We start from the raw sequence: 14,894 nt of genomic DNA on the forward strand, positions 1-14,894 counted from the left end.
ACAGTGGAAGCCAATACGTTTGCAAAAAAGACAGGAATTACGATAGAAGGAGTGGACAATGCAGCAGTAGAAGAAGAAACAAACACAAAAGTGGAGATCAACTACGGCGCTACTCTTGAAACAGATCTGTTCACATGCAAAGAAATGGTGACATTCAAGCATTTGGTGTTTGGCTTCTCAGCAACATCTGGACAAACTGAAGGCGTATTCGCTCTTATTCATGCTGCTGAGGGATCGGTTTCTCTAACAATTGAGACCTGCGAGTTTAAGCGACCTGGATCTGGGGACAATATTGGAATCCATCTTGTGAGAGTGAGTGCAGGTTCATTGACAATGACTGGAGTTGGTTGTGCAGATGAGGAAAATGTGGCTTCATTCACAGCAACGCCATTTTTAGTTGACGGAACAACATCAACAGTAACATTGACCGGATTGAATCTGGAGAAGATTACATCAAGTTCAAGTGCTGTGATGAAAATCACAAGTACAAGTGAGGTTGAGATTTCATTGAATAAATGCACATTTACAGAATGTACTTCAAGCGATACTACAACAGCGACAAGTGGAGCACTTTATGTTGAAAGCGAAAATGCTGGAAGCACTTTTACTATTGGAGGCACAGACAAAACGACATTTACTTCGTGCACTTGTACCAATGGGAAATCAGGTGGGATATATCTGAAAATGACAGGAATTGCAGGTGAGAAACAATTGAGCTGGGGCACTGGTGTAAAATTGGAGTTTAGTGAGTGCACTGCAACAGGGTCAAAGAGTACAGGATTGTATCTTGAAGTACCCGTTAATCTTCATGAGAACATAGCCGCAACCATGAAATCAAGTTTTGCACAAAATTACAAACGAACTAGCCATGAGAGTGTTGTTGTTGCAAAAGGAGAAAATAATATCGAAGTTGATTTCACTGCAAAATATTTCGATCCAGAAGAACCGCCAGCATCTCCTTCAACAATGGCATATGTGCAAAGTGGAGAGGAAATGGAAACGCCAGATGGAACAAAAGCAAAACCATATAGATCTATGAAAACTGCTTATGAGCAGCTTACAGGAGATGAAGAAACAGGAGGATATGTCATTAAAGTTATAACAGCAGCTGGATTGCTTACAGTGGAAGCCAATACGTTTGCAAAAAAGACAGGAATTACGATAGAAGGAGTGGACAATGCAGCAGTAGAAGAAGAAACAAACACAAAAGTGGAGATCAACTACGGCGCTACTCTTGAAACAGATCTGTTCACATGCAAAGAAATGGTGACATTCAAGCATTTGGTGTTTGGCTTCTCAGCAACATCTGGACAAACTGAAGGCGTATTCGCTCTTATTCATGCTGCTGAGGGATCGGTTTCTCTAACAATTGAGACCTGCGAGTTTAAGCGACCTGGATCTGGGGACAATATTGGAATCCATCTTGTGAGAGTGAGTGCAGGTTCATTGACAATGACTGGAGTTGGTTGTGCAGATGAGGAAAATGTGGCTTCATTCACAGCAACGCCATTTTTAGTTGACGGAACAACATCAACAGTAACATTGACCGGATTGAATCTGGAGAAGATTACATCAAGTTCAAGTGCTGTGATGAAAATCACAAGTACAAGTGAGGTTGAGATTTCATTGAATAAATGCACATTTACAGAATGTACTTCAAGCGATACTACAACAGCGACAAGTGGAGCACTTTATGTTGAAAGCGAAAATGCTGGAAGCACTTTTACTATTGGAGGCACAGACAAAACGACATTTACTTCGTGCACTTGTACCAATGGGAAATCAGGTGGGATATATCTGAAAATGACAGGAATTGCAGGTGAGAAACAATTGAGCTGGGGCACTGGTGTAAAATTGGAGTTTAGTGAGTGCACTGCAACAGGGTCAAAGAGTACAGGATTGTATCTTGAAGTACCCGTTAATCTTCATGAGAACATAGCCGCAACCATGAAATCAAGTTTTGCACAAAATTACAAACGAACTAGCCATGAGAGTGTTGTTGTTGCAAAAGGAGAAAATAATATCGAAGTTGATTTCACTGCAAAATATTTCGATCCAGAAGAACCGCCAGCATCTCCTTCAACAATGGCATATGTGCAAAGTGGAGAGGAAATGGAAACGCCAGATGGAACAAAAGCAAAACCATATAGATCTATGAAAACTGCTTATGAGCAGCTTACAGGAGATGAAGAAACAGGAGGATATGTCATTAAAGTTATAACAGCAGCTGGATTGCTTACAGTGGAAGCCAATACGTTTGCAAAAAAGACAGGAATTACGATAGAAGGAGTGGACAATGCAGCAGTAGAAGAAGAAACAAACACAAAAGTGGAGATCAACTACGGCGCTACTCTTGAAACAGATCTGTTCACATGCAAAGAAATGGTGACATTCAAGCATTTGGTGTTTGGCTTCTCAGCAACATCTGGACAAACTGAAGGCGTATTCGCTCTTATTCATGCTGCTGAGGGATCGGTTTCTCTAACAATTGAGACCTGCGAGTTTAAGCGACCTGGATCTGGGGACAATATTGGAATCCATCTTGTGAGAGTGAGTGCAGGTTCATTGACAATGACTGGAGTTGGTTGTGCAGATGAGGAAAATGTGGCTTCATTCACAGCAACGCCATTTTTAGTTGACGGAACAACATCAACAGTAACATTGACCGGATTGAATCTGGAGAAGATTACATCAAGTTCAAGTGCTGTGATGAAAATCACAAGTACAAGTGAGGTTGAGATTTCATTGAATAAATGCACATTTACAGAATGTACTTCAAGCGATACTACAACAGCGACAAGTGGAGCACTTTATGTTGAAAGCGAAAATGCTGGAAGCACTTTTACTATTGGAGGCACAGACAAAACGACATTTACTTCGTGCACTTGTACCAATGGGAAATCAGGTGGGATATATCTGAAAATGACAGGAATTGCAGGTGAGAAACAATTGAGCTGGGGCACTGGTGTAAAATTGGAGTTTAGTGAGTGCACTGCAACAGGGTCAAAGAGTACAGGATTGTATCTTGAAGTACCCGTTAATCTTCATGAGAACATAGCCGCAACCATGAAATCAAGTTTTGCACAAAATTACAAACGAACTAGCCATGAGAGTGTTGTTGTTGCAAAAGGAGAAAATAATATCGAAGTTGATTTCACTGCAAAATATTTCGATCCAGAAGAACCGCCAGCATCTCCTTCAACAATGGCATATGTGCAAAGTGGAGAGGAAATGGAAACGCCAGATGGAACAAAAGCAAAACCATATAGATCTATGAAAACTGCTTATGAGCAGCTTACAGGAGATGAAGAAACAGGAGGATATGTCATTAAAGTTATAACAGCAGCTGGATTGCTTACAGTGGAAGCCAATACGTTTGCAAAAAAGACAGGAATTACGATAGAAGGAGTGGACAATGCAGCAGTAGAAGAAGAAACAAACACAAAAGTGGAGATCAACTACGGCGCTACTCTTGAAACAGATCTGTTCACATGCAAAGAAATGGTGACATTCAAGCATTTGGTGTTTGGCTTCTCAGCAACATCTGGACAAACTGAAGGCGTATTCGCTCTTATTCATGCTGCTGAGGGATCGGTTTCTCTAACAATTGAGACCTGCGAGTTTAAGCGACCTGGATCTGGGGACAATATTGGAATCCATCTTGTGAGAGTGAGTGCAGGTTCATTGACAATGACTGGAGTTGGTTGTGCAGATGAGGAAAATGTGGCTTCATTCACAGCAACGCCATTTTTAGTTGACGGAACAACATCAACAGTAACATTGACCGGATTGAATCTGGAGAAGATTACATCAAGTTCAAGTGCTGTGATGAAAATCACAAGTACAAGTGAGGTTGAGATTTCATTGAATAAATGCACATTTACAGAATGTACTTCAAGCGATACTACAACAGCGACAAGTGGAGCACTTTATGTTGAAAGCGAAAATGCTGGAAGCACTTTTACTATTGGAGGCACAGACAAAACGACATTTACTTCGTGCACTTGTACCAATGGGAAATCAGGTGGGATATATCTGAAAATGACAGGAATTGCAGGTGAGAAACAATTGAGCTGGGGCACTGGTGTAAAATTGGAGTTTAGTGAGTGCACTGCAACAGGGTCAAAGAGTACAGGATTGTATCTTGAAGTACCCGTTAATCTTCATGAGAACATAGCCGCAACCATGAAATCAAGTTTTGCACAAAATTACAAACGAACTAGCCATGAGAGTGTTGTTGTTGCAAAAGGAGAAAATAATATCGAAGTTGATTTCACTGCAAAATATTTCGATCCAGAAGAACCGCCAGCATCTCCTTCAACAATGGCATATGTGCAAAGTGGAGAGGAAATGGAAACGCCAGATGGAACAAAAGCAAAACCATATAGATCTATGAAAACTGCTTATGAGCAGCTTACAGGAGATGAAGAAACAGGAGGATATGTCATTAAAGTTATAACAGCAGCTGGATTGCTTACAGTGGAAGCCAATACGTTTGCAAAAAAAGACAGGAATTACGATAGAAGGAGTGGACAATGCAGCAGTAGAAGAAGAAACAAACACAAAAGTGGAGATCAACTACGGCGCTACTCTTGAAACAGATCTGTTCACATGCAAAGAAATGGTGACATTCAAGCATTTGGTGTTTGGCTTCTCAGCAACATCTGGACAAACTGAAGGCGTATTCGCTCTTATTCATGCTGCTGAGGGATCGGTTTCTCTAACAATTGAGACCTGCGAGTTTAAGCGACCTGGATCTGGGGACAATATTGGAATCCATCTTGTGAGAGTGAGTGCAGGTTCATTGACAATGACTGGAGTTGGTTGTGCAGATGAGGAAAATGTGGCTTCATTCACAGCAACGCCATTTTTAGTTGACGGAACAACATCAACAGTAACATTGACCGGATTGAATCTGGAGAAGATTACATCAAGTTCAAGTGCTGTGATGAAAATCACAAGTACAAGTGAGGTTGAGATTTCATTGAATAAATGCACATTTACAGAATGTACTTCAAGCGATACTACAACAGCGACAAGTGGAGCACTTTATGTTGAAAGCGAAAATGCTGGAAGCACTTTTACTATTGGAGGCACAGACAAAACGACATTTACTTCGTGCACTTGTACCAATGGGAAATCAGGTGGGATATATCTGAAAATGACAGGAATTGCAGGTGAGAAACAATTGAGCTGGGGCACTGGTGTAAAATTGGAGTTTAGTGAGTGCACTGCAACAGGGTCAAAGAGTACAGGATTGTATCTTGAAGTACCCGTTAATCTTCATGAGAACATAGCCGCAACCATGAAATCAAGTTTTGCACAAAATTACAAACGAACTAGCCATGAGAGTGTTGTTGTTGCAAAAGGAGAAAATAATATCGAAGTTGATTTCACTGCAAAATATTTCGATCCAGAACAACCACCTAAACCACCTACTCAAATTTCAATTGTTTATGTTAAGTATAATGCTGAAAGCTCTGGTTTATCATTCAATGAACCAATTGGAAGTTTAATGAGTGCATACAATTTATTCTCTTTCTCATCAAATTTGAAGATGTATTCGATGAGAATAATTGCTAACGATGATATGATAAAGGCTGAAACAATATCTTTTGAGAGAAGTGAACAATTGACAATTGAAGGAATTATTAATGCTGAAGGAAAGAATGAAATTGCAAAGATGGATTGCAAGATTAATTCAGGAAGTAATTTGTTCACATGCAAAAAGAGTGTTACTTTCAAATACCTGTCATTTGCTTTTCCATTGTCATTGAAATCAAACGGAAAGAGTCAGTTTAATGAGGTGACAGATTCGCTGGCATTGATTGTCTCAGAGGGTGGAGATTCAAAGCTCACAATAAATGATTGTGTATTTGTTCGACCAAATGCAAAGGCAAATGAGGGAGAGAACATTGCAGACATTCATCTTGTGAAGGTGAAAGCAGGAGATGTGAGTTTGGAAACAGTGAGCTGTGTTGATGGGGAAAGCAAAGCTTCATTCCAAAAGCCTCTGATAGATATTGAAGGAGCGAAAAGAGTGATACTGAAGGGAGTAAAGGTGAGCAATGTTGAAGTTGAAGATGGGGCGGCCATCAGCATCGCTGATGGAAGTGGAGAGGCCTCGAGTGTGGTGATTGATGGGCTGAACATGGAAAGTGTTGAATCGAAGAATTCAGAAACCGCAGCGCTGATGATCAAGATGACATCAGAAACTTCATCAGTGGAGTTGGGAAGAGAAGAGAAATGCTCGTTCAAATCGTGCAAAGCACCACAAGGGAAGTCGGGGGCTGCGTTCATAGAGATGAAAAACTCAGTAACGAATCTGAAACTTCCAGCAGAGGGCAAGCTGGATATTGATGAGACAAACACTGGGAGTGGATCTAAATCAACATCGCTGTGCATTGTTGCCCCAGACTTTGAGGAGTTCAGCAAGCAGGATGGGGCGTTTGAGTTTGCGAAGGATTACAAAGATGAAAACTCAGGGTGGATTGTGGGAGCCAAGGATGAGACATCCAAACCGGTTGATGTGTATGAGAATTATCTGAAAAAAGAAGAACCCGCTGTAGATCCTGAACCAGATCCACTTGAAAAAGCAGACAATAAAAAATCAAATGGAGGAGTGATTGCGGTTGCGATTGTGGTGCCGATTGTGTTTGTGGCAGTGGTTGTTGCAGTGGTTATTATTTACACAATTCAAGTGAGGAAAAGAAGATCAAAGTACATGAATGACTCGGAAGATGAACAAAGCTTAAGGTCTGGAATTCGAATATATTCAAAGGAGGAAAAGAGGAATGAAGTGGAAATGAGTGAATTCCACGAGAACGAAAAGCAAAGTGAAGAGCAAATGCATCCTGTTTCAAATGAAAATGTTCAGGTGGTTTCTTCTGGCAATCAACAGTCTGGGAGCAACGAAAGAGTTATGAGTGCGAATGAAACAGTGACAAATGAAACCAACCAGAATTCGAGTGATGTTAATGCAGGTGTGAATAACGAAAAGAGAGAAGTTTCGGATTCATCTGCAAATTCTTCAGAAGAAAACAACGAAATGATTTCAGCTCCATCAACAAACACACCAGAAGAAACTAACGCTCTGAATAATTTGCAAACTGAAGATCAAAAAATTAGCACACAAAACAAATAAGATTCATTTCATGGATAGCTATTCACAAGATTTCATGTGAACAACACATAAAGTTAAAAAACTCTCATTGTACTTATTTTATGAGAGCATTCGTTTTCCAATTTGTGACTCAATTTATTATTGTATATTCATCATTATAATTTTGTTTTTCGTTTCTTTTTGTGTTCATTAGAAGCGATACACTCTGTTTATGAATTAAGCAGATTTTTTATTTTATTTTTTTCAAATACAGTATTTTTTTGATTGTTTGTTGATCCATTTGGCAAAATGGAAGTTATACCGATTTTTAACATCATTTTCAGTTGAAAAAGTTACACCTTTAAAAACACATCATTTTTTTATCTAACTATTGTAGTTATTTCAATCGAAATAGGTGATTCCTTTTTGGAACTCATATTCTGAACTGTTTGAATTTTTTGTTATTTGCTTTCATAGTTTTTTTTTGTTCATTTTCTTTCTCATTTTTTTTTTATTTTAAAATTCTTTCGAAAGGAGCTTTCTTTTGTACAAAAGATATTCAGTTTTTGGATATTCTTCGCTAGAATAAAGAGCTTTGCAGTTTTTTTTATATTTCTTCAAGAGATTTTTTTAAATGCGAAATGAAAGAAATATTATCAATTTTCTTATTTTTTCATATTTTTATCATCTCAAAAACCATTAATTTACTCAATCAAATTTGAAAAGAAAAATCCTAATTGCAAACAAAAAAACACAAAAACATTCATCTGCGATGTTTGAAAAGCAAAAATTGAACAATTTGAAAAGCTCATTTTCGTTGAATAAATTAAACAACATGAATAATAATCATTTGTGAAACAAAAAAATATTTATTATTGAGAAATTTATAACTTTATTTTGAAAAATTCATTTTCTGAAAATTTCAACATTTTGAGAAGAATTTCAGAATATTTGGCAAAAGCATATTATTGGGGAACTCGAATTTTTCAAAAATATTAAAAACAAATGGACATAATAAAGTATTAGAATCATTTATTTAAAGACATGGACAAAACCCGGGAAAGTCTAATGAATAACTCAAAAAAGAAAAAGTGAATAAAGGAAATTGATATTGAAAATAACAAACGCTTTCATATTGCTCTTCAATTATTCGATGCTATCTTTTTTTGAAAATATGTAATTTCGAAATTTTTTTTTAGAATGTTTGGATCATAAAGCTATTATGTTTGCTTTTTCTTGCAATATGTCTTCTTTTCTTTCTTCATCGGAACTTTCAAAGGTTTTAGCCACTGCAGAATTTTGAAGATTTAATTCAAAAGTTGAAAAAATTAATTTTCTTCTTTCAAGAAAAGAGATTACACACAAAAGCATTATTTCATCTGGCTTAGTTTCTTCTTCAGCTCTATATTGACATATATCTTCTTTAAATCAGGGAAGAGATCCCCAACACAATGGCAGACCGAATTTGTTCAACAAAGATGAACAAGAAGAAATAGAAGACTGTGCCAAATCTCTTTTTCTTTCAACGGATAAAATTACATTCAAAGACATCATTAAAATAGTTTTGTTTTTGTTTAAAAATATATATTAACTTTTTTGATGTTGTATTTTCAGGCTGAACACGTCTTGCAATGAAAAAACCGAAACAAGTATGACAACAGCGAATTGGCAGAAATTTATGAAAAATGGGCAAGATGGTTCATAAAAAGAAGCAATGCCTTGCAAATGGTAAAACCAAAATCCATTGATGTGAAAAGGTTGTTTGCATTTTCAACGGAAAACATTTCAGCGTGGTTTTCATTGCTGGGGGAAACAATAAGAACAAACAAAATTTGCGCCGATCTGATATTAAATATAGACGAAACAGGAGTCAGTTTGTGTCAATCCGATAACGATTTCGTTATCAAACGATCAGATCAAGAAGATCCAATGTTGCACTCTCAACAACATCAGCCCAACGCAACATTGGTTTTCAGAGTTTTTGCAGATGGATCTTCTATTAATCCAGTGATGATTTGGCCCTCAAAAACTGTACCTAAAGATCTTGCAGTATTAAAATATCATCGACTAGAAATAGTGGCCAACGGAAGCGGGTGGATGACAAAAAATGACTTTGAAGAAATCATGATAAAAAACATATTACCTACAGTTAACAAAAAAAGAATTGAACTTCATGGTTCGGAAGCGTCGGCGCTTATAATAATGGATGGGCATTCATCGAGGCTTTGCTGGCCTGTTATCACATGGTGTCGTGAACATTCAATCGAAATTATTATTCTTCCTTCGCACACCGCACATTTGACACAACCGCTTGATCGCTATGTGCTTGCGCAATTCAAAAAAAGACTGAATTCATCTTTTCATCCTCCAACCGAAAGCGGAATATCGTCATATCGAAAAGCTCTTGTGCCAGCATTGGCAGATGCAGTGAGTGCTGCGTTAGAATGTAGAACTATCAAAAAATCGTTCTACGCTTGCGGGATTGAGCCATTTGATCCGTCAGTTGTTTTAGACCGACTGCCCAATCAGTCTTCAATTACAAAAATATCTTCAATTAGTTCATCGGCCCATGCTTAAAATGGAGTATTTAACATGAAAGTTTTAACAAGTGATGATTTTATTCAGGAGAACGAACTAAGAAAAGAAGGTTTGAATATTTTCATTAAATTTGAATGAAATAATTATCTAATTTATTCTTATTTTATTGTTCCGAGAAAAAGATGAAAGGATATTGTGTAACTTGAAAGACAGTCTGAAAAAGCAAATATCAGAGAGGAAAGCAAACGAGGATAAATGCGATGGGAAAACAAAATGCAAGATATCAGAACAAACTCGTGAAGAAGAAATAGATGTATCTTCTTTGTTTTCAGGAGAAAAACGAAAAAGAAAACAAGTGTCTGAAACAAAATGGGGAAAACTATTCTATTTCAGCTGTAAGTGACTTATCTTTTCAAACAATTTTGTTTTGCCACTTGATGATAGAATTTTTTTTATTTTGTTCGATTATTTTCATATAGTCTCATATCAGCCAATGTTTCTTTTCGATAGTGATTTTGGATGCTCGTTTCATTTGTAATCAAGAAAAACATATTAAAAAAACATCGTATGATCATTTTTCAAATAAATATTTATTTTTGTTTATTTAAAAAAAAGAAATTAGGAAGTGGAGTCAATTGTTAAAAAACTTTTCAATTGATTGGACATTCCCGGGTTTTGTCCCTTTCCCGGGTTTTGTCCATGTCTTTATATATGAAAATTTGAGATCATCAATCATTTATATTCATTTTCGAAATCAAAGCAGTTTTATATGACACAGTTTTTTTTATTAAAAGTTATATACTAAAAAAACTCTGCATTTATAGATTGGAATAGGTTCGAAGGTTAACGTGACAGACCTTGAGTTAAGGGTTTTGTTCCCATTCTTTTTTCAGAGCTTGAACTCTTAAAAGTGACAAAATATTCAGCTCTGTAAATTATGTTCCACACAGTTCTTTCAAAAATATTATTCGATTTTTGATATTTTCAAATTGATTATTGCACAATAATGTCAGAATAATTATCATAATATAGCAAAAAAAGTCTGGAACAAATCTTTGTTTTTTTCATAAATGAATGAATTTCGCTCCATTAGCTCAATCTTTAAAAAATTCAGTGTTTCGTTTAAAAAAATATGGTTGATAAGTCCATAAATGTTGTTAATCATTAAGTTTATAATTAGAGTCTTTCAGAGATAAATGTCATTTAAATAATCCAAAGAACTTTATGAAAACTTTGATTGTTCAAGAAAGTTATCTAATATTTGTCAAAATGATAAATATTCATGTTTTCGAATGATCCAATTGTTTACAAGAGATATAATATATTAATCACAAATTCTTCTCGATAAAAGATCAATCAATATTATCTATTTATGTATGTCTGATGGTAGTTGTTATTTTGTATAATAAGTTAGAATAAGCAGTGTGGAGAGATAGATGATCGACACTTATTGCCAATAGAATTATCGATGACTATGAAGGCAGTGATGTTCTATAAAGAAGGAGTTATTGATAGGTGTAATCGAGATATATCTATAGCCGACATACCATATCTCCAAGGAGGAGATTAGCTGAAAGATTCGTTTGAGGCGTTCAAGTTGGTGAAATTAGCGGGTAAATAAGTGTGAAAATTGGTGAAATCGTTTGTGAAATCGTAAATAAAAATAATTGATTTTGTTTTTTGTTTTATAGTAAATGGGTCGGAAGAAGATATACACGACTGTGGAAGAAGCGAAAGCTGCTCAACAGAAACAAATTAAACAGTATCAGGAAAAACGTAAGGAAGAAACAAAGTATTACAACGAACATGTATCTGACAAACAGAAGAAGAAGATTAATATATTGAGGAGAAAGCTTATCGAAAGTGATGAGCTGTTAGATGAGTTGATGGAAAAAGTTAGTGAGTAAGGTGGACACGATTATATTTTTGGTTGAATGTGTTAACTGTTTTGCCTGCACAGGGTGGACAGGTTGAGCTGTACAGGTAACAAGTGTGTGCTATGGTGTGGAAATATTGGGTTAAATCTCCGTGCTGGAAGTGTGGACAGGTGAACCGGGTGGACCGGGTCAATTATATTCCAGAAATTATGTGTTCAAACGGGTTAACTGAGCAAAGTCGGAATAATACATTTAATGTGAAAATTAACTGTTATCATTGACTTTCGACGTTAACCCCGACGTCATCTTCCCCGTATATTACCGTTTCAAAAATAAATATGTTTAAAAAAAATTTTGTTTTTTTAATTTTTTTTAAAATGACAAACCCCTAAACAGACTCTGACAACGTAATCCAACAATTAATTGATTCAATGTCAACAGAACAATAAACGCTGGGAGAATGAATAAAAGATCACCTTGTTGACATGTTCGACTTCAAGATATACTCTGACAAGAAACGGGGCCAAAGACACACTGGAACAGCTGTCGATATCAGAAAATGAGAGGATTTCCGTGTTGTTGATGTTGATATTAACAAATCCCTTCAAGCTGAACAAACGAAAACCATCAGGAATTCCATTCTCGAGAAACTTCCATGAAATGTCGGACTTGTTCAAACAGCTCATGGTTGTCTTCACATTTATTGTGAGCTGTGTGGTTATCCCCTCAAATGTTCTTCACAAATCAAAGTGTTCACGAGTTGGCAGTTCGAAATCGACATTTTTGCAGGTATTGGAGATGGTTAACAGAGGCTTGTTGTTCAAGATGACTTTTCATTTAGAGAGATGAAAGATGGCAAGAGATTCATCACCAAATACATTCCCCTCAACAATTCCAGAGAGCTCAGATATCTATCATCACTTGAGAGTGTTCTTGACATTTTCGGTATTAATCATAAAACCGAGAATACATCAGCGATAATTGCAGCTGAACCACACAATCTTCTCACACAAGATGGTGTCGTTGATATGTCTCCAACTGTCGCTCTTGCTCTTGTCGATGGACTCAAAGATGTTGAAATACATAACGATACAAGTTCTCTGTTTCTTAATTCTGAGTTAACTCTTTTGCCGTTATTTGCAGCTCTCAACTTTCTCGTCAACATTGACGGTTTCGACAACCAATCGATAGATTTTCTTAACACTCAAATCAAAGACTCAGCTGCTCAAACAGCAAATGCAATCACTCACCATGAAGAGAAACAAAACATATACAGAGATAACAAGTCACATCCATTTGTTCTACAAAAGATTGTCAAGAGATGGAATCCAACATATTGCAACGGTGTGATTATTCCACTTCTCAGAAAAGAGAATGAGAAAAAAAAAGAACCTCCACGAGAGATCACTGTTCATTAAATCGATCTCAACTCATCGTTCTCGTTCTCTGAAATCAGGGATAAAGCTTGTCGAAAACAATACTCCACACTGTCTGAAGTCGCTGAAGATCTCACAAAAGTTCAGAGTTTTATTGAAGCAAGGATGGAATTCATTGTGAAAGAGTTTGACATTCACTCCTCTAATTATTCAATTTCAATAAAGACAAAATCAGCAATGTGTGAATCGTTCAAAACAATAAAACTCTGGCATGATGATAATAAGACTCTCACAGTTGAGACAGCTTTCCAACAACACTCTCATGTTCTATCGATCGATAGGGTGAAGTTCTTCTCAGACAACCCTCGAATATTCTCTCTGTTCCATGGGTTCAAATACCAAATGGCAAACGAACAAAACGAAGAAATCATCAAACCATTCCTTGATTTCACACGAGAAGTTATCGCCAACAACAACGATGAACTCTGTCAATACATCCTCTGTTGTATTGAGTCAATTGTTCAAAATCCTGGTCATAAAGCAGAAACATCACTTGTTTTCAAAGGTTTGCAGGGTATTGGATAGAATGTCTGGACAAATGTTCTTGCTGAACTGTTGGCAGGATATTCATGTCCGAATGTCACAGAGATTGCAGAACTGTCAGGACAGTTCAACTCCATCGTCGAAGGGAAAATGTTGATTGTACTTAATGAATTGAAGAATGTTGGAGATGATCGAACAGCTAACTTTGACGCATTGAAGAGTTCAATCACAAATTCAACAATCAGAATTAATGAGAAGAATCAGCCAAGAAGAACAGCTGAAAACGTTGCTAATTTCATATTTGTGACAAATCACACGTACCCTGTTAAGATTGAGATTGGTGACAGAAGATATGTTGTTTGTGATTGTGACTCAAAATATATGAACAATCTCACATTCTTCAAGGATTTCACAAACTCTTTCAACAATGAATTCTATTAACGACTTCTCTGTTATTTCATCATCAAAGATCTCACCAATTTCAACACTATGGCTATTCCAACAAATGAGGCAAAGGAAGATATCATTGCAGCATCACTCTCTGTCATCGATGTGTTCTGTCAGGAGCATTTCAATAAACTCAAAGAAGGGTGGAGATGTTCTGAAGCACTATGTTTCAGACCAGTTGAATACAAGAACGATCGCTCATTCCAACTGGTAATTAAAGACAAATGTGAGAGAATACGAGTAGATGGAAGGGGAGATCAAGTGTGGTGTTATAAACTTAATCCAGAGAATGAACAACTCCTCAAACGACGAGAAGATGAAGATGACACGGACTGTTCTGTGGAAATTACCTAAACATATTCGTTTTTTTGAAAATCATTGATTCACCAACTATGCAACTTGTGTGTGACACCTGTTATATTCCACCAACGATTCCATGTGGCAATGTGGCAAAATGATAACACTCATAAAAAACAAAAATATCTCAAAATCATACCAAATTAAGGGGAAAATGCTCATGTTGGCAGAAATGGCATGTTGGCAGCTCTTTTCAGATGAAATTAAAAGATCCGGACTGCCGGACTACCGGACTACGCTTCCAGCACGGAGATTTTAGCCAATATTTCCCTTCCCCAAGTATCTCGATATTTCCACAATTCGGTGTCCGGTTCACCGATTGACACTTTTTCAAACAAAAATATATATGTTGACAATCAACTATAACGTCATCGTGACTACTGTTTGATACAATCTATAATACAACAAACGCGATTAGTCTGTTATATTTCGTCAATTTTCACATAAAATATATTATTCCGACTTTGCTCAGTTAACCCGTTTGAACACATAATTTCTGGAATATAATTGACCCGGTCCACCCGGTTCACCTGTCCACACTTCCAGCACGGAGATTTAACCCAATATTTCCACACCATAGCACACACTTGTTACCTGTACAGCTCAACCTGTCCACCCTGTGCAGGCAAAACAGTTAACACATTCAACCAAAAA

General features: G+C 36.8%; 3 protein-coding genes across 3 annotated transcripts; all 3 read left to right on the plus strand.

Moving 5' to 3' along the window:
* Nucleotides 1-5,515: 5,515 nt before the first annotated feature.
* On the plus strand, nucleotides 5,516-7,144 carry MONOS_15336 (uncharacterized protein; the record flags this gene model as incomplete). The annotated part of the gene is made up of 1 exon (XM_067868206.1): nucleotides 5,516-7,144. The coding sequence occupies one exon, from the start codon at nucleotides 5,516-5,518 to the stop codon at nucleotides 7,142-7,144; it is 1,629 nt and encodes a 542-aa protein (XP_067727362.1).
* A 1,887-nt stretch (nucleotides 7,145-9,031) lies between these two features.
* On the plus strand, nucleotides 9,032-9,679 carry MONOS_15335 (putative DDE superfamily endonuclease; the record flags this gene model as incomplete). The annotated part of the gene is made up of 1 exon (XM_067868205.1): nucleotides 9,032-9,679. The coding sequence occupies one exon, from the start codon at nucleotides 9,032-9,034 to the stop codon at nucleotides 9,677-9,679; it is 648 nt and encodes a 215-aa protein (XP_067727363.1).
* Nucleotides 9,680-12,362: 2,683 nt separating this feature from the next.
* MONOS_16625 (uncharacterized protein) lies at nucleotides 12,363-12,935 on the plus strand (the record flags this gene model as incomplete). The annotated part of the gene is made up of 1 exon (XM_067869519.1): nucleotides 12,363-12,935. One exon carries the CDS (start codon nucleotides 12,363-12,365, stop codon nucleotides 12,933-12,935), a length of 573 nt encoding a protein of 190 aa, XP_067727364.1.
* Between the last annotated feature and the right edge of the window lie 1,959 nt (nucleotides 12,936-14,894).

Source organism: Monocercomonoides exilis, assembly GCF_001643675.1.
Source record: "Monocercomonoides exilis strain PA203 chromosome Unknown scaffold22-1379369, whole genome shotgun sequence".
NCBI classification, from domain to species: Eukaryota; Preaxostyla; order Oxymonadida; family Polymastigidae; genus Monocercomonoides; species Monocercomonoides exilis.